The 19866-nt window shown below is 50.4% G+C and overlaps 1 protein-coding gene across 1 annotated transcript; it reads right to left on the reverse strand.

Moving 5' to 3' along the window:
• Positions 1-272: 272 nt before the first annotated feature.
• PLAUR (plasminogen activator, urokinase receptor) lies at positions 273-19252 on the reverse strand. The gene is made up of 7 exons (XM_049787299.1): positions 19186-19252; positions 16780-16890; positions 13333-13476; positions 6176-6346; positions 4775-4909; positions 3175-3321; positions 273-658 (listed from the first exon to the last, which is right to left on the reverse strand). The coding sequence occupies exons 1-7, from the start codon at positions 19250-19252 to the stop codon at positions 405-407; spliced, it is 1029 nt and encodes a 342-aa protein (XP_049643256.1). The 3' UTR covers positions 273-404.
• Positions 19253-19866: the final 614 nt, after the last annotated feature.

The following is a 19866-nucleotide window of genomic DNA, read 5'->3' on the forward strand; positions in this document are numbered from 1 at the left end:
CACCACCAGGAAGCCCTGAGCATAGCCGGATGTGACCCAAAGGCAAAAGACACACATACAAAAAAACCCCAAAACCAACCCCTTAAACCCAAACAGATGCCGTGAAGAAGGGACAGTTTCCTGATATAAAAAAACCTTTAATTATGTATAAAATATTAAATAATACAAATATTAATTAATAATAACAACAGCGACAGCAGCAACAATAATAAAGGCTCTCCTGCCTGCCTGCAACCGTTCTCCTGGCTTTCTGATTCTCAAACTTGGCAAAGTGATGGTTTTGATAACGGAAGTCCAGAGACAGTAGCACACTGGCTTGAGGTCACACAGCAAGCTCTGCTACTGCAGGAGAGGGAAGAGCAGAAGGGTCCTCTGGGTCCAGCCAGGGCAGGTGGCTGAGGGGCTCAGGTCCGTAAGGGAGTGTCTCCCCACAGGAACACAATCACAAGCAGGGTGACAGCAAGGCTGAGGTGGCAGGAAGTAAACCGAGGGGTCCCCCCAGTGCGGGGCTGGATGTCCCAGGCTAAGTTGTTGCAGGCGTTGCCCGTACAGCAAGAGACATTGACATGAGTCAGGCTGAAGACTTCAGCTACGTGGGAGCCTTGGCACCATGAGGAGGTCGCACACCCTCTGACCGTGTAGTTTGGCGTCCCCAGCTCTGAAGGGAGAGAAGACACCATGAAACTTCACACTCTCTGGTCCAGGCCTAAAATGCTTGCTCTAGTGACCTGCCACCTTATAGGAGGTGTCACTAGGAGAAAGTGACTGTCCTGAGTGTGATCCAGGGACCTCTGGAGTCCTTGAGTCCCTTCCAGGGAATCTGCAAAGTCAACACTAATATTCAGCTAATGCTAAAACCAGGGGCCAGAGAGATTCAGAATGGGTAGAGCTCTTGCCTTGCACGTGGCTGAGCAGTGTTTGATCCCCAGCATAAAGTCTTTCATAAAGTCCTTTCATAAACTTTCATAAAGTGCCCTGAGTCTTGCCAAGAGTAATTCCTGAGCACAGAGCCAGAAATAAGCCAAAAGCACCCCCTGGGTGTGGCCTAAAAACCCAAAAAGATAAAAGCTCACCCCTCATACAGCATTTTTCTGTTTTTGTTTTGTTTTGGAGGCCAGACCTAGTACCACTCAGGGATCACTCCTGGCTCAGTGCTCAGAAATCACTCCTGGCAGGCTCGGGGGACCATATGGATCAAATTCACGCCTGCAGCATGCAAGGCAAATACTCTATCCACTGTGCTTATCACTCCAGCCCTGGAATTTTTTCTCCCTTAAATCTACAGTGGAAATTTCCAGAACTCGCATGACACATGATGTTGCGACAGACCAAAAAAACAGAAACAGTTATAAAAAGAACCAACGAACTGTCTTCTATTAAGCTACACAGTAGAGAGATTTGCAAAATGGTAGAACAATGTCAGTCTTGTTAGATTTTTCATTTTGGAAAATATACTCTTTTCTTGGCTAAAATATTTTTTGGTGTTTGAACCACACACAGTAGTAACGCAATACTTTTCCGGGTGGTATTTGGGAATCATGTAATGCTGGGGGATCAAACCTAGGATTTCTGGAATCCACTTTGCTAGAATGCTCTGAGCCATCTATCCAGGCTCCAAATAGAGTCATCTTTCCATTAAAATGTTATGTTTAAGGATTGCAGAGATAATACAGGAGTTGGGACTCTTGCCTCACATGTAGCTGATGTGGGTTCAATCCCTCATACAGTCTCCTGAGTACTACCAGGGTGATCCCTGAGCACAGAATCAGGAATAACCCCTGAGCACAGCTGGATGTGGCTCAAACTCCCTCTGATCCTTACAAAAATAAAAAATAATGAGGGTCCTGATAGTTCAGCAGGAAAAGTGCTTGCCCTACACACGTTTGACCCTAAGTTGAATACTCAACATCCCAAACGGTCTCCCCAATATCTGTGATCCCTGAACAGAGAGCCAGGAGTCAGCCTTGAGTACTATGTGTGACCTCCCCCAAAACCAAAAATTATGTTCAGGTCTGAGATTATGCCTCATAGACTAATAAAGCACATAGCTTCCAGAATTGACGACAGCAGAGGCCTGCAGGCTTCCTCCACACTGACCCCAACACAAGAACACAAATATGTTTGCATGTAATGCAGGATTTTTTTATTTGTTTGTTTTGTTTGGGGGACACACCCAGCGATGCTCAGCAGTTAGTTACTCCTGGCTCTGCACCCAGGAATTACTCCTGGTAGTGTTCAGGGGACCCTATGGGATGCTGGGATTGAACCCCAAGCAGTAGAGAGCAAGGCAAGTGCCCTCATGGCTGTGCCATCACTCCATCTTCTTTAAGAGGGATTTTAATTTAATTTTAATTAATTAATTAATTAATTTATTTTGTGGTTTTTGGGTCACACCCGGCAGTGCTCAGGGGTTTTTCCTGGCTCCATGCTCAGAAATTGCTCCTGGCAGGCACGGGGGACCATATGGGATGCTGGGATTCGAACCGATGACCTTCTGCATGAAAGGTAAATGCCTTACCTCCATGCTATCTCTCCAGTCCCTATTTTATTTTATTTTATTTTATTTTTTGGTTTTTGGGCCACACCCAGCAGTGCTCAGGGGTTACTCCTGGCTGTCTGCTCAGAAATAGCTCCTGGCAGGCACGGGGGACCATATGGGACACCGGGATTCGAACCAACCACCTTTGGTCCTGGATCGGCTGCTTGCAAGGCAAACGCTGCTGTGCTATCTCTCCGGGCCCCAGTCCCTATTTTATTTTTAAAGATTTTTTTTTGGGGCCACACCCGGCAGTGCTCAGGGGTTACTCCTGGCTATCTGCTCAGAAATAGCTCCTGGCAGGCACAGGGGACCATATGGGACACCGGGATTTGAACCAACCACCTTTGCTCCTGGATCGGCTGCTTGCAAGGCAAACGCTGCTGTGCTATCTCTCTGGGCCCTATTCTTAAAGATTTTTAAAGAACCTTCCCAGGACATCACCAGAAGTCCCACCTCTCAGAAGGTCCATGACCAGAATAGCCCAAAATGTCAATTTGCTGCAGGGCAAGTTCTACTCACTTCTGACAGCTCATACCCTCCTCAGGACATTCCTCGGCTTCAGAATGAGGCCCCCTCTGTGGAAGTGAGTTCCCCAATAGCCCACAGCCCCTCTCCCTGCCTGCCCTGGGCCTTACCATGTGTGCCAGAAGCTTCCAGACACTGGTCCATGGGTCCCCGGCAGGTGATAAGGCTGGCCTGCTCCCGGGAGCACCCATCGCTGCTGTTACCCTCGCAGCTGTAGCACTTGATTTCATTCGGTGGCAGGTTCTGGAGCTCAGTGACTTGGGAGAAGACAAAACACACAGATCAGAACCATGATGAGCCCAGGGACCTCTTTGCCCCTTTCTCTGGAACCCCAAGTCATGGGTTGAAGAATCCATGGATCACCCTGGTGGCCATATTTTCCTCCACATATATTATTTTTGTCAGGTTCTTAGGGCTAGTGAAAAAAATTCCAACTTTGAGCTCTTCATCAAGTCTAGTCATCAGGCACTAGGGGAGGAACTGAGTAAAAGAAAACTGTGCCCACGATCACTGAACTTATAATTTATGACTGAATTAAATTTATTTATAGAGAAGCCACATCCGGTGGTACTTAGGGGCCCCAAGGATTTGGGGCATTTCAAAGTACTGACCAGATGAAAAAAGAGAAACAGAAAGGTGAGTCTAGCTTATAGTGCAGGGCTGGGTCAAGGGAAAAGGGCCTGAGGACCAGCCTTAAAAACAAAGACCAGGGGCTGGAGTCAAAGTATAGCAGCTAAGGAGATTGTCTTGCCATGGCCAACCCCAGTTCGATCCCCTGCACCCCATATGGTCCCTTAAGCACTGCCAGGAGTAATTCCTGAGTGCAGAGCAGATGTAAACCATGAGCATCACTAGGTCTGGTCCAAACACTAAAAAGAAAATTATTTTCAAAACTATTCAAACCCTTGAGGTACGAGAGTGACATGATTGGATTTACATTAAAACTAAAATCACTCTTGGGCCAGAGACATAGAATATTTGCCTTGCACACAGCTGAACTGAGTTCAAGTCCCTGCATCGTATAGGGTCCCCTGAGCCCTGCCAGGACCCCTGAGAACACAGAGTTAGGAGTAAACCCTAAAAGCCACCAGGTGTACACCCCCCTCAAAAAAAAATCACTTTTGCTTCTGGGCTGGACACAGACAGTTGAGCAGCAAGAAGGAGACCAGTGCGAATATGATTGCTGCCTGGCCCAGGGTGATGGCCGTGGATATGGGGGTATGGGAAGACGCAGAGAATAGCACCGAGCTCGGGCCATGCAGAGGGTTGGCTAGTCTTTTTTTTTTTTTTTTTTTTTTTGTGGTTTTTGGGTCACACCCGGCAGTGCTCAGGGGTTATTCCTGGCTCCACGCTCAGAAATTGCTCCTGGCAGGCACGGGGGACCATATGGGACGCCGGGATTCGAACCGATGACCTCCTGCATGAAAGGCAAATGCCTTACCTCCATGCTATCTCTCCGGCCCCGGGTTGGCTAGTCTTAACCCCCTTCATAATATAATTAACATTAAGGGGATCCCCTCAGTACATGGGCCGGAGAGATGGCTCTGTTGACTGAGCACAAGCTTTGCAAGAGATCTGGGTTCAATCTCCATCCAGAGCTGCTGAGGGCGACCAAGAGCACTGAACCAGGGGTCACCCCTAAGCTCTTTCTCCTCCACCCCTACCCCCTTCTCAGAGAAAGTTTTTTTTTTTGTCCCAGAAGCCTCTTACCTGGGCCCCCATTACAATTGGTGGTGTTGCAACAGCGCAGGAAGTGGAAGGTGTGGTTGTTATGGAAGCCAGTGGGGCCTGGGCAGCCAGACAGGTCCCCACAGCCACGGATGTGCTGCTCATCTCTCGGGTGCACTAGATTCAAAGACAGACCAGAGGGGCAAGGTTAGATTATGAGGGCTGTGGCGGATTCATTCTCCTGCGTCCACTCTCTCTGCCTCTTCTTTCATTCTAGAACCCTTCCGTTCTTTGGGGCCTCCAGGCATCTCCTCATGATTTTCAGCCTCCCTTGGCACATTCATGTGGCAAGAGGGAGAGCAATGTAGCATACAGGACTTCCAGAAAAAAAAGTTTTCTTAAAAGAAGGAAAGGTGCTCCTTTTTTTTTTCTTCCCTTTTTCCTGTTCTTTCCCTTCAACTATCCTAGATTTGGATAGGAAGCCTAGTGCTCTGTCAGCCAATTTGTACCATCATGCAATTTTTGTTGTTGTTTTTGGGGTTCACACCTGACAGCACTTCAAGGATTATTCCTGGCTCTGCACTTAGAAATTGTTCCTGGCAGGCACAGGGAACCATATGGGGATGCCAGGATTTGAACCAACGTCAGTCCTGGATCTGCTGCATATAAGGCAAACGCCCTACTATTGTGCAATCTCTCTGGCCCCCATAATGCAATTTTTTTTTGTTTTTTTTTTGGTTTTTCGAGCCACACCCGTTTGATGCTCAGGGGTTACTCCTGGCTAAGCGCTCAGAAGTTGCCCCTGGCTTGGGGGGACCATATGGAACTCGGGGGGATCAAACTGCGGTCCTTCCTTGGCTAGCGCTTGCAAGGCAGACACCTTACCTCTAGCGCCACCTCGCCAGCCCCATAATGCAATTTTTGTTGTTGTTGTTGTTGTTTACTTTTGGTCTACACCCAGCATTCCTCAGGAGACAGTATGGGATGCCGGGATTGAACTCACGTCGGCTGCGTGCAAGGCAAATATCCTATCCGCTGTGTTATTACTCTGGGCCCTCATAAAGGCAAATTTGAGAAGAATGGCAATGTTGTGTAAGAAAAGAGAAAACTGGGGGCTGAGAGATAGCATGGAGGTAAGACATTTGCCTTTCATGCAGAAGGTTGATGGTTCGAATCTCGCACCTCAAATGGTCCCTGAGTTGCCAGGAGCGATTTCTGAGCATAGAGCTTGGAGTAACCCTGAGTACTGCCTGAATGTGACCCAAAAACAAACAAACAAACAAAAAAAAAAACAAAACCAAAGAAAGAGAAATCTGGTATCTGGTAACTATCGATTTGTCCTAGTGACACTGAGCCTCTCCTAACACTAGGAGTGTGTGGTGTGTCTGTCTGTCTTGTCTGTCTAAGAGAGAGAACAAAACACACTGGGGTTGTCAGATGTACTGGCAGATGGGGTCTCACCTTCCAGATCCCAATGGGTCACCATATCCACACACTTTTCTTCTGGACTCCGGCACTGTAGACTCTGGTCTCGGCCCCTCTCACAGCTGAGGTCTGATGAGGCACAGGAGGAACATTCCAAGTATCGTGTTCGGGGAAAGAAGATTGGCCGGTCTGCGAGGAAGAGGTGACATTCCATGGATAGAGTCCCCAAGATCCAGCTCCTTTGGGGACTCGCCTCCACCTAGATTCCATCTTATCCCCTCCGTCAGCCCATCATAAGCCCTTCCCATCTCTTCCTCATCTTTTGAGAACCCCCTCCCTTCTTTCCAATCTCACACACCGTTCATTTCCGACCTTCGAGACCAACTTCCTCCCTGGCCTTCCTCAGAGGAACATCCCCAAAGTGTCCTAAGGCTATCACTAATACTCAGACTTGACCCTGTCAACCTTTTACTCAAATCTCTTCCAAAAGAACCAACTATCTTTAGAATTCCAGCCAGCATGGACTATACGAAGCCCAAAACATTAAGAACCTTTGGGAGGGGGGCGGAGAAGTGGCACAGGGCATAAGACCTTGCACACACTAGCCAAGAACAGACTGTGGTTTGATCCCCCATTGTCCCATATGGTCCCCCAAGCCAGGAGCGATTTCTGAGTGCATAGCCAGGAGTAATCCCTGAGCATCACCAAGTGGCCCAACCCCCCACCCCCCCCACCCCCCCGCAAAATAACCTTTTGGGGGCTGGAGTGATAGCACAGCAGGAGGGCTTTTGCCTTGCATGCAGCCAACCCAGGACAGACCCTGGTTCAATTTCCCGGCACCCCATATGATGGATTATCATATGGATACCATATGGGGGCATCCCAAATTGTATCCTGAGTCTGCCAGTAGCAATTTCTGAGCGCAGAGTCAGGAGTCACCCCTGAGCACTGCCGAGTGTGACAACTCCCCAACCCCTCTATGCTATAGCTTCAGCTCTATTCTATTTCTAGGTTACGTTTGCAGGCAATCTCTAATGGGGTGCACAGGTTCACGCCCTGTTTATTTCAGAGATCAAAGCCTCCCTGATTGATCTGTGATCACTTTGCCTCTCACACAGACCTTCCTATCTCTGCCAGCTGGAGCTGCTACATATTTTCCCCCTGGAAAGAGCCAGTATTCCTTGGCTCAGACTATCCACTAGGCCTGGCACTCGCTTCCCCTCCCTGACCCTGGATCTCTGGGTGGAGACAGGCCAAGTCTCTGAACCCATCTCTGCTACGGTGCTGAACTGGCAAGACAGCCACTGTCATTAGGTAAATCGGAGCCAAGCGAAGCCAAGCCTCACCCCACCCAAGAAGAAGAACAAAAAGGACAACAGTGCCTTTCAGCTCCCTGGGGCCTCCAAGGAATGAAAGGCATGGATTGGACTCAGCCAAACAGCCTCGGCCTCTTTTCCCTCCCGACATCCTTGGTGACACGGTTCTGCTAAAGGTGGCTGAGGGGCCAGAGTGATAGCACAGTGGGTAGGGCATTTATCTTGCACTCAGCCAACCCAAGTTGGATCTCCGCCATCCCATATGGTCCCCCAAGCCTGCCAAGAGTGATTTCTGAGCACAGAGCCAGGTATGACCCCCCACCCAAAATAAAACAAAATAAAATAAAGGTGGGTAAGCTTCCTGCGTGCTGTCTGACTCTCTTTTCTAGTCTTACATTCTCACTTCCCCATGCAGATGTCCCTCACTGATGTGGCTTCATTGGCACCTAACCTTGCCTGCCCAGACCTGTGCACCCACTACCTCCTGGAGGCCCCCCCCCACCGAGTATTGTCAGATTTCTCTGAGGGTAGGTGTCCATCTTCTCATCAGATCTACTTCTCCTTAACTCCACATACGTGGGGCCTCCATCCTGGACCCCCACAAATCCTGGCAAGTCCCCAATTATGAATAGTCAGGCATTAATCTGGATACTTCCGTGTCTTCTAATTCTTTAATCCTTTGCTGTTGTTGTTCCTATTCACTGTTATACACACTAAGTGGAGATCCCTGTGGGTGTGTTTGTGGAGATTTTCGTGGGTTTGGTTTTTTTTGGGGGGAGGAGGTCTGGGGTGCTTAGGGACTATACCCAGTTCTATGTTTGAGGTCATTCCTGGTACTGCTCAGGAGACTCCATGATGTCAGGGATAAAATCCATGTCTCATTCATGCAAAGTATGTGCCCAGCCCTTTGAGTCACTTATCTCTGGGCCCTGAGCTCTTGGCGGTGGGGGTGGGGGTGGCAGTGGGGAAAAGATTTCGGGAGGACTGGGTGCAAGGTCTCATACATACAAGGCATACACTCAGTCACGAGCTAAATCACTGGCCCTGTTGAGCTCTTGATTTTATCCATTGTTCTGTATTTCCTGTTTGGCTCTTTTTTTTTTTTTGTATTTGGTTTTTGAGCCATACCCGGCAGTATTCAGGGGTTACTCTTGGCTCTGCACTCAGAAATCACTCAAATTATTCCTAGCAGGCTCAGAGAACATGTGGGATGCTAAAGATTGAACCCAGGTCAGTCCAGTGACCCAGGTTTGTCCCCTGTGCTATCACAATGACCCCTCCTATTTGACTCTTAAAAAAATGCAGGGGGCTGGAGAGCAGTAGGGTAACTGCCTTGCACACAGCCGATCCAGGATTGATGGTGGTTTGAATCCCAGCATCCCATATGGTCCCCCAAATCTGCCAGGAGCGATTTCTGAGTGCAGAGCCAGGAGTAACCCCTGAGCGCTGCTGGATGTGACCCCCTAATAAATGCATTCCAGGGCTCAGAGAGATAGCACAGCAGGTAGAATATTTTCTCTGGATAAATTTGTCCCAGGATTGATCCTCAGCTCTGCATATGGTACCCTGAGCACAGAGCCAGGAGCAAACCCTGAACACTTCTGAATGGGCTCCAAACTAAACAATAAATGCATTTCCAATCTCTGCCCCAAACCCACCCTTTCCTCTGTTTTCCCAGCTGTATTGATTTCAACCTCTGACTCCTTCGGGAGGCAATTTCTATTGTTCTGTTTCCCTTTGGGTTTCTGCTCAATTGGTCCTCCTCATTTTCTCCAGGATTTCTTGGAAGTTTTGACGAGATCACTGATATTTCCCAGAACAATTTCCAAAGGCTCTAAATGATGTTATCTTCTCTGAGAGATTTTCTTCCATCTCACGTGGGACTTAGGCATCTCCAGAGCAGGTGGGTTTTTTTTTTTTCCCCTTTGCTCCTAGCTGTAGTCTCAGAGGAAAGCTTAAGTGGGGGGATTGCAGCCTTTCCAACCTGGCACCCTCAAACACCCCAGTCTTACAAGAAACTCTGCCCAGTGCTGGAACCTCCTAGCTACTATTTCTGCTGTGTTTCTTGGCATCTCCTGTCCTGTGCACTTATTGCTTGCCAGTAACTTGAGGGAAGTTTGTAGATTTGGGGACTCCCTGTTCTGTGGGTCTCTCCAATACAGGGTGTCACCTCTCTACTTCCAGACATCCTGGCAGGCTTCACAGAGCCGGCAGCCTCGGTTTTCCCGTCTAGCAACGATCTCTTTCTGACTGGGTTGTTTCCACCCCACGGATGGTGAATCCAACAAGAAACTCAAGGAGAAAAGCTCTCTGGTTTCCAAGATTCGAACATTCAGCTATCTCCCTGGTGACCTCAATGAGTTGTTTAACATTTGTCATAGCTGTCATTGGCAAGGGGTGCCATTTAATTCAAGTAACTCCATTATGAGGGGAATTAAAGGCTTCCCTCGGCCCCCCATAAAACCCATCGCTAAATCCTGCTCATCCACCTGCTACATCAGGGGGCCCCAAATATATCTGGCCAACTTCCCCCTTTCCAAAAACATTACTGAGCTCTCCAAAAACCTACTTTATATTTTTCCTTTTTTTTTTTTTATTTATGGGCTTTTTGGAAGATCACATCGGGGTATGCTCAGAGATTAGTCTTGACTCTATGCTTAGGGATCACTCATTGGGGTTCGAGGGTCCATATGGGTTGCGGATTAAGCCTGGATTAGGTAAATGCCCTACAGGCTGTACTATTTCTTTGGTTCCAAATTTCCTTCCTTACCTTTTTTTGGGGGGTTACCCACACCTAACAGTATTCAGGGCTTATTCCTCTCTCTGAGCTCAAGGGTTATTCCCAATATGCTTGGGGGGCCATATGGGGTACCAGGGATCAAATCCAGGTTTATTGCATGCAAGGCAAGTGTCCTACCTGCTATTTTTATGACCTCCAAATCTTCTTTAGGCAAACAAACAGAAAGTGCTCCCCAATAGTACACCTAGGTTATTTCTAGAACTGCCATGGTTCCAGTGTCCCCCAGGGGGCAGTATCACCCACTTGAGGAAACAGCTGTAATAGTTGCGTCTACCCATCTGGACACAGCTGCAGGATTGCCCTACTCATTTACCACCCCCCACCCCTTTCCTGTTTGGACAACTTCCTTCCTTTTCCCTGTTGGTCTCCTCTCACCTGCCTTCTCGGATCTACCACTCTGAGGTCTAAATTGTGCGATAGAAATCTGAGGGTGGGGGGCAGATCTATAGGACCGTGGGGATGGTTCTTATCTTGCAAGAGGCTGGCCATGGATTGATCCATGGCACCCCATAGAACCCCCCAAGCACAACCAGAACCTATGCATGCCAGATATGGACAGCACACCACCAACACCGCTACGACCCCGCAAAATGTAATGGTTATATCCTTTGTTTAAAAAAAAAAGTCTTTCGGGGCCAGAGCAATAGTACAGCAGGGTAGGGCACTTGCCTTGCACACAGCCAACCTGGGATAGATCTAGGTTTGATTGCTGGCATCCCTAGGACCCTGTTATTTTCATTATAACGTTATTCTGTAGATCTTTTTTGTTTGTTTGTTTTTGGGCCACATCTGTTTGATACTCAGGGGTTACTCCTGGCTAAGTGCTCAGAAATTGCCCCTGGCTTGGGGGGACCATATGGGACGCCGGGGGATCGAACCATGGTCCTTCCTTGGCTAGCGCTTGCAAGGCAAACACCTTACCTCTAGCGCCACTTCACCGGCCCTTATTCTGTAGATCTTAATGCACTTCCCTTAACAGCTAAGGGGTCTCAAACTCAATTTACCTGGGGGCCGCAGAAGGCAAAGTCGGGGTGATCCTTGAGTGCAAAGTCAGTAGTAAGCCTTGAACATTGGGGGTGTGTGACCCAAACTAAAACAAAAGAAAACAAAAAAAGATTCCTCTAGGGCAGGGCCACAAAAATGTTGTACGGAGGGCCGAGAACGGCACTCGGGCCGAGAGTTTGAGCTGTTACTTCTTCCAGGAAACCTCCCTGGCCTGACACAGGGGTCTTCTCCAGGATCCCTCCTCTTCACTCAACCTGAATCTCACTCCTCATCTGATGTTAGCTGGTGAGACACACCGAAAGTACTCAGCACTTAGTACTCCTGACTTTGTGCTCAGGGATCACTTCTGGCCATTTTCAGGGCTTCCTACCCAGTGTCAGGTCAGCTATGTACAAAATCACTCACTGCTCCATCTCTCTAGCCCACCACCTGTTTCCCCAGTCCTGACTCTGATCTGTCTGTGCCAGTACTGTCTGAGGAGGTCTGTCCCTGTACCCCTGGAATTGTGAGTCCTATGCTGGCTTGCTCCCTGGCTGTGTCCCAGTGTCAAGGAGACACAGGATGTGGTTACCCAGCTCTTCCGTCGGTGCAGCAGGGTAAGGGCATGAGGGCATTAGGATGGTGCTGATAGAGAGACCCAGCAGTAACCATACTTCAGTACTGAACTCTGCTGCCAGCTCCTTCAAACCTCATTCCAACTTTGCCACGGGCTCCCTCATGGCCCTGAGATCCAATAGCCAGCAGGGAGCTCCAGACCCCCCACACTGGGCTTCCTTTTCCCTGGGCTGATACCTTAAACTATTACAGACAATATCTCAATTAGAAAAGCCCGACTTAGACTTCTGTTTCCCCCTCAAGCACAGCTTTAGAGGAGGCTGGAATCCTTTCTGGGCTCACTTCCCTGAAAACAAACATCTAATTCAATCCCTTCCACTGGCAGAGAGAAAATCTGAGGTCAGGATGTAGCCCCAGAGCCTCCAAGCAGACATCAGGGAGGCCCAGGTTATCTCAGGTATCCCTTAGCTCCCACTGAACCCCCTGCTCCTGAGCACTTCCTAGAAGGCCTCCACCCAGCCCCCCAAATAAAGAACCTAGAGTCGCTGATCTCTCCAGTGTAGTCATGGCTCTTGGTCTCTTAGCATCTGTGGCTGCGCCCTTTCCAGTGCCAGGGTAAAATTAAATGGCAAACATTGGCAAGATACAGTATCTCTCCCTTGTCAGCAGCCGGATGTGGGCATGGCTTTGGCCCGTCAAGGCATATAGGGCCAAGTTAGGGGAGAGAGAGAGAGAGAGAGAGAGAGAGAGAGACAGACAGAGACAGAGACAGAGACAGAGACAGACAGACAGACAGAGACAGAGACAGAGACAGACAGACAGACAGACAGAGACAGAGACAGAGAGAGACAGACATAGAGATAGAGAGAGACAGAGAGACAGAGAGAGAGTGAGAGAGACAGAGAAGGAGAGAGAAGGAGACAGAGACAGACAGACAGACAGAGACAGAGACAGAGAGAGACAGACATAGAGATAGAGAGAGACAGAGAGACAGAGAGAGAGTGAGAGAGACAGAGAGAGAAGGAGAGAGAGGGAGATAGAGAGGAAGAGAGAGAGAAGGGGAGAGAGAGAGGGAGGAAGAGAGAGGGAGAGAGAGAGAGTTTGGGCCACACCAGGTGACGTTCAGGGATTGCTCCTGGCTCTGCACTCAGAAATCACTCCTGGCAGGCTTGGGGGACCTTATGGGATGCCGGGAATCAAACCCAGGTTGGGTTGGCCACGTGCAAGCAAACTCCCTACCACTGTGCTATTGCTTGGGCCCAGGAAAAAGGTTTTGAATTAGAGTGTGTTTGGCTGGCAGGGGTTCACAGAAACTGGGGATGGAACTGGAGGTGAGTTGAGTTGGGACTGGAGATGTTTGCAAGCAGGTAGGATTTTCCCTGGGGAAGACGGAGCTGGTGGTGGCTGAGGCATTGAGATGGAGAATGGGGATGGAAGGACCATGAGGTTGAGTCAGGGATGGTTTGAAGGTGCCTGAAGAGGACCCCCCTCTTACTCACCAGGACTGGGTCGGTTGCAGAGGTTGGACCCGCATACGACCTCTGTAAGGGTGATAATTTGCCTGCCGGTCCTGTAGCTCAATGTCTTGTTGGTCTTGTCAGAGTGGGTGCATCCTCTCTCCTCCACCTCATGCTCTTCCCCTCCTGTAAGCAACATGTCCTGTCAGAGCTAAGCCCAATTGACATCACAGGTTCCTGGTCTTTGTTGGGGGGGAGTTTGGGGATCATATCCAATGCTCAGGGTTCTTCTTGGCTCTATGCTTGGGGATACCCTCTGTGGTGCCAGGGATCAAACCAGGCTCAGTTATAGGCAAGGCCAAGTCCTACCCCACTGTTCTCTCTCTAAGACCCTTGACACTCCAGACCTGAAGATTGCCCACTTTTTTCTTCCCTTGGATTTTTGGGCCACACCTGGTGACACTCAGGGGTTACTCCTGGCTATGCGCTCAGATTTTTGCTTCTGGCTTGGGGGACCATATGGGATGCCGAGGGAACAAACCGTGGTCCATCCTAAGTCACAGGCATGGAAGGCAGTGTCTTTTTTTTTTTTTTTTTTTTTGGTTTTTGGGCCGTACCCGGTAACATTCAGGGGTTACTCCTGGTTATGTGCTCAGAAGTTGCTCCTGGCTTGGGGGACCATATGGGACACCGGGGGCTCGAACTGCGGTCCGTCCAAGGCTAGCACAGGCAAGGCAGGCACCTTACCTTTAGCGCCACCGCCCGGCCCCAGGAAGGCAATGTCTTACCGCCTTGCTGCTGCACCATCGCTCTGGCTCCCAAGGTTACTCATTCTTGGGCTGATTCTTGCTAGGTCCTCTCCCAACTTTGGATCCCAACTTTCTTCTAAGAGTTAGGTCTGGCCAAACCCCTACCCTGGGAAGTCATGCCCTCTTAGTGATGCCATGATCCCTGGAGTCTTCCATAAACACCACTGGGCTGGAGAGATCTCACAGAATGAAACCAGGCCTAGAATGCTGCTAGCCCTGGTACAATAGCAGATACGACATGCCAATAAGTGCAGAAGACTCCCAGGCTACACTGGGTGGCCCAGTTCACCCCTAGAATGAAGGGCTGGGCAATATTGCATCCTGGGGTTCTACCATCAACACCCCCAGTTGGCCAAGAATTGCCTGGAGAAACCAGAGCCATAGTACAGGATAAGGAGGGTGCTCACCCTATGAGTAGCCAACTCAGGTTTGATCCTCGGCACCTCATATGGTTCCCCCAAGTCTCTCTAGGAGTGATTCCTGAATGCAGAGATAGTAGGTACGTTCCCCCTACCAAATACAAATTTCTGGGAGCAGCCCTTGGACCTATGGGTGCCCCTAAGTCGCTAAAAATGAATGATATAGGCCAGGATGTGACTTAGTGACAAAGCGCCTGCCTTGCATGTGTGTAACCTGTGATCCTCTATGCCACAGACACACACTGGAAAAAATTAAATAAAATAAACAAAAATATTGGAATTGGGGCTGAGAGATAGTACAGCCATAGGGCATTTAATGCCTTGCAAACAGCAAACCCAGAACCAACGGTGGTTTGAAACCCAGCATCCCATATGGTCCCCCTTGCCTGCCAGAGATCCAGGAGTAACCCTGAGCGCCACTGAGTGTGGTCCAAAAACAAAACCAAAAAATATTGGAGTTGGACATATAGTTCAGTAGTCGAGTGCTTGTCTTGCATGTGTGGGGCTCAATATTATTATATATAATAATAATAATAATAATAAGTATGTTGTTTCCATTACCTAAATCTGAAAGGTATTAGCATTTTTTCTGTATTTGTTTCAAATATTAGGGAATAAAAGAAAGTAAGCTTGGGATTATAGCTCAGGAAACCCTGAGTCTCATCTTCGCCTCTGCATGAACTCCAAACAGCTCTAAGGGCCCTATTAAAAATTAATAATTGAAACTGGAGAAACAGTACAGTGGGTAAAAGCATTTGTCTTGCTCGTGGCTAACCAGAATTCAATTCCCAGCACCCCAAAGGATCCTGTGAGCCCCACCAGGAGTGATCCTTGACACAGACAGGAGTCACCGTACACATATCCAATGTGTTTGCCCTACTAAAACAATATAAAAGGTTAGTGCTTGTGGGCCTGAGAGATAGCAGAATGGTAGGGTGTTTGCCTTGCAAGCAGCTGATCCAGGACAAACGGTGGTTCGAATCCTGGCATCCCATATGGTCCCCTGAGCCTGCCAGAAGTGATTTCTGAGCGCAGAGCCAAGAGTAACCCCTGAACGTCTCGGTGTGTGACCCAAAAACAAAAAAAAAGCTTTTGCTTGTTTGGAGGCCACACCCAGCTGCTTTTCACACTGTACTATCCTTCAGTCCCCCAAAATAATAATTAATCTTAAAAGATAGTTAAAGGTTGGGGCCGGAGAGATAGCATGGAGACAAGAGTGTTTGCCTTGCATGCAGAAGGTCGGTGGTTCGAATCCCAGCATCCCATATGGTTCCCCGTGCCTGCCAGGAGTGATTTCTGAGTGTAGAGCCAGAAGTAACCCCTGAGCGCTTCTGGGTATGACCCCCCCCAAAAAAAATAGTTAAAGGTTCCTGCTTGTCCCCCTCCTCCTTGCAACTACTGATTAATTGTGACACTTTGTATGCATGACGCCATTTCCTTTTCTCCCTCCCCCATATTTGACATTTAGTGTCAAAAGTATTTTCCACAACAGGCCATTTTTTTTTTTCCCTCTCTTGTGTTCTGTGACCTCGCCCCTTTAGTGCTGGCAGCTTTTGATCCTTTATTGAAACTATTGCAGAACATTCCATCATGAGATCTGTTTTTTGTTTTTTTGTTTTGGAGCCACACCCAATGGAACTGAAGGGTAACTCCTGGCTCTGAGCTGAGAAATTATTCCTAGCAGGCTCAGGAGACCATATGGGATACCAAGGATGGAACCAGGATTGGCTGCATACATGGCAAACTCCCTACCCGCTGTGCTAGCCTGCTAGCCCCTCCACCATGAGATTCTACCCTGCTTCCCCTCCTCAGCAGACTATTTTTTTTTTTCCAAACAAACTGCCACAATTACAATCACACATGTGACTGGACACACAGGTCTGAAGTTCTTCAGGGTTTCTCTCTTCCCAGCTACCAGCACTGCTTCTTCAGACTACTGGGGTGGGGGTATACGGCTCCCTGCTGAGAAAACACCCTACACTCTGTGCTATCTCTCTGCCTCCCCCACCTTTAAACACCTGGCAATGCTCAGGGCTTACTCCTGGCTTCATGCTCAGGAATCATTTTTGGCAGTACTCAGGGGACCACATGGGATGCTGACGCTAGTACCTGGTTTGGCAGTGAGCAAGGCAAAATAAATGCCTTATATTTGTTATGTTCTCTCTCAGGATCCGGACTCCCATTTGTATTGTGCATCCCCATCCCCATGAGTGGTGAGATGCAGATCCTGGGGTCACAGCAGCCTGGCCCAGGGTGCTTACCTTTCCATATTTTCATGATCGTTGTTCTGCAGAGATCCTGGGCACCTGCACACTCCTCCACCTGACAGGGGCCATTCCTCTCACACTGCATGCACTGCAGGCCCCAGGAGGCTGGGGAAAGAGTGGAGAGGGAATAAGAACCTGGTACCAGGGGCTGGAGAGGTGGCGCAAGCAGTATGGCGTTTGCCTTGCTATGATGGACCTCGGTTTGATTCCCTGGCATCCCATATGATTCCCCAAGCCAGCAGCGATTTCTGAACGCATAGCCAGGAGTAACCCCTGAACATCAGCTGGTGTGGCCCAAAAACAAAACAAAACAAAACAAAAAAGAATCTGGTACCAGAAGTCCCTTGTGACCCCCAATACCAGAGCTGAGACTACAGGCCCCGTGCGCTTAGGTTCCCACTTCAACTCACAGATCCCCGAGTGCCAACTCTAAGCTCCAGATGGCTAAAGTTCACCTAATCTTCAGGTGGCACCAACCCCATCTATTCGCTTCCCCATGCAACCTGGACAATCTAGCCCCGGGCCCTGCTGAGTCCTGAAGGCAGCCCCAGGGCTAGTCAGGCCTTCTCATGATGCCTCCAAGAACCACTCTAGCCTAAACCCTATTCCTGGCCATCTCTGTTCCACCCTCATTCCACCCTGGGCAACTTTTCCGCTCCTGTCCTGTCTCTTTTTTCTTTTCTTTTTTTCTCTCTCTGATTTTTGGTTTTTGGGTCACACCGGCAGCGCTCAGGGGTCACTCCTTGGCTCTATGCTCAGAAATCGCTCCTAGCAGGCTCGGGGGACCACATGGGATTCAGGGATTCAAACCACCGTCCTTCTGCAGCAAGGCAAATGCCCTACCTCCATGCTACCTCTCCAGCCTCCCCCCACCCTTTTTTTTGCTTTTTTTTCTTTTTTGGTCATATCCAGCGATGCTCAGGAATTACTCCTGGCTCTGCACTCAGAAATCTCTTCTGGCAAGCTTGAGGGACCATAGGGGATGTTGGGAATCGAACCCGGGTCCAACCCGGGTCGGCTGCATGCAAGGCAAAAACGCCTTGCCACTTGACTATCTCTCCAGCCCCTCCTGTCCCGCTCTTTAATCCCCTTAGGCTCTCCCCAAAACGCACCAGATAATTCCCCCAACACCTCACTCCAACAAATAGCTGTCACTTTCCCTCCTAGTACGTTAGCTCCGCCCCAAACTATAGCCACGCCCTAACTCCGCCCCTAACCCACAACCACGCCCACCCAGTGCCCCTTTAGCTGGGCCGCGGTTCCGGAACAGCAGTGGCCACGCCCCTTGACCACGCCCCTATGACTTCCCCGCCCACCACTCCCCGCCCCCGTGGCCTTGGCCCCGTTCAAATCCAGGCGCGTTACTCATTCTCGGCCCCCCGCGGCCCGGACGGACGGCCGCTTCCCCATCCGCTCGCTTATTCATGGCCCGGGCATCCGTCCCCTGCCGAGCCCACCCTGACTCACTTCTCTCTTCTTCCCTCTCCTTTCACCCCCGTCCGAAAGTTCCCGGGGAATCGAAAGGGGAGAAAGTCACATTGGTTAAGGGGTCGGGTGAGGCCAAGCTCCCCCGGGGTACCCGTCGTGCAGGAGGGTCCGGAGCCCGGGTCCGAGACGCTCGCTCGGGCTCTGGATGGGGCTGAGCCGGCCGAGTGGAGGGAGGGTGCTGGGAGGGACAGACAGGACTGACAGATGGACAGACAGGCGGACGGACAGGCAGACAGTGGACAGACAGGTGGACAGATGGACGGACACAGGACAGACAGATGGACGAACAGACGGACGGGCAGGTGGATAGACAGAGGACAGAGAGACAGATGGATGAACAGATGGACGGACAGAGGACAGACAGATGGACAGACAGACGGACGGACAGATAGACGGATAGACAGATGGACAGAGAGACGGACGGACAGATAGAGGACAGACAGATGGACAGAGAGACAGATGGACGGACAGATAGAGGACAGATGGACGACCGGACAGGTGGACAGACGGACGGACGGACAAACAGACGGGCAGACAGGCAGATGGACAGGCAGGCAGATGGACAGACAGGCAGATGAACAGATGGACGGAAAGACAAGCATATGGACAGCTGGACGGACGGACAGACAGATACGGAGCCGGGCAATGCAACCTTCCGTTCCTGTCTTTCTCCCTTGCAAGAACTCCGCCCGAAAAAGCGCCCGGCAGCGAAAAGCACCCCAACAAAACTTGGGGAGGCCGCCCCAGCACCTTCCCTCCTGGGCTCTGCTGCAGCTCGCTGGGGAAAGCGGTGACCCAGACCGGACCGTTCGTTCTGGGCGGCGGCTGCTTGAGCCTGCCGCCTTCCTTCGCTCCCCGAACCCCGAAGACCCCCACCCCGGGGCCCAGCCCCGCAGCCCCCCAAGAGCCTACCTGGGATGCAGGTGTGGAGCAGCAGCAGCAGGAGGCACGGCAGCGACAGTGGCAGCGCGCGGCCCATGTCCCCCGGCGGCTCTGGCGGCTCCCTGGCTCGGCCCGGGGTGAAGACAGTTTTGTGGCCCCCGGGGGCTCCTCCCCGAGTTTCGCGAGTCAGCCGCAGATGAGTGGGTGCTTCCCCGACCCCCCCCACGTCACCTCCCCCGCCCGCACCAGAAAATCCTCCCAACTTCCTCTGCAGGGCGCGGCCAGCGGCCAGTACCCGGGACGGGAGGCCCTGGGCTGGATGACTCAGTGGCCATCGCTGTGTACCTGGCTTTTCCCGCTCCTCCGACCAGTTTTTCTTTTCCTGCTCAGAGTCCTGGGGATTGGGGGGTGGGGGGGTGACCTTTTACTTGCTCGGAGTAAAATGTGCCCTGATGGGAAATGGCAGACTGAGGAGGGCTGGGTGGCAGAGGACGGGAAGTGTCCTTATTTTTAACCATTGCGAGATGAACGTTGACATATGTCATATTTCATATTTCATATTCATATTTCACCACCGTTCCAGCCCCTCTTTTTTATTTTCACCCCTTAACATACGTCAGTTCCCTGGGGTCCATAGGGGAGGGTGCTTGCTTGCACAGGGCTGACCCAAGTTCCATCTCAGATATCCCATATGGTCCCCCAAGGGGCCCG

This window comes from Suncus etruscus, chromosome 14, assembly GCF_024139225.1.
Source record: "Suncus etruscus isolate mSunEtr1 chromosome 14, mSunEtr1.pri.cur, whole genome shotgun sequence".
Lineage (NCBI taxonomy): Eukaryota > Metazoa > Chordata > Mammalia > Eulipotyphla > Soricidae > Suncus > Suncus etruscus.

Excerpts from the sequence above, each read along its gene's own strand:
- PLAUR (XM_049787299.1), bottom strand. The coding sequence starts at position 19,252 with ATGGGCCGCGCGCTGCCACTGTCGCTGCCGTGCCTCCTGCTGCTGCTG. Across the intron at positions 13,477-16,779 it reads GATCATGAAAATATGGAAAG|GAGGGGAAGAGCATGAGGTG; the intron begins GTAAGCACCCTG and ends TGTTGCTTACAG. Across the intron at positions 3,322-4,774 it reads CAATTGTAATGGGGGCCCAG|TCACTGAGCTCCAGAACCTG; the intron begins GTAAGAGGCTTC and ends TCTTCTCCCAAG.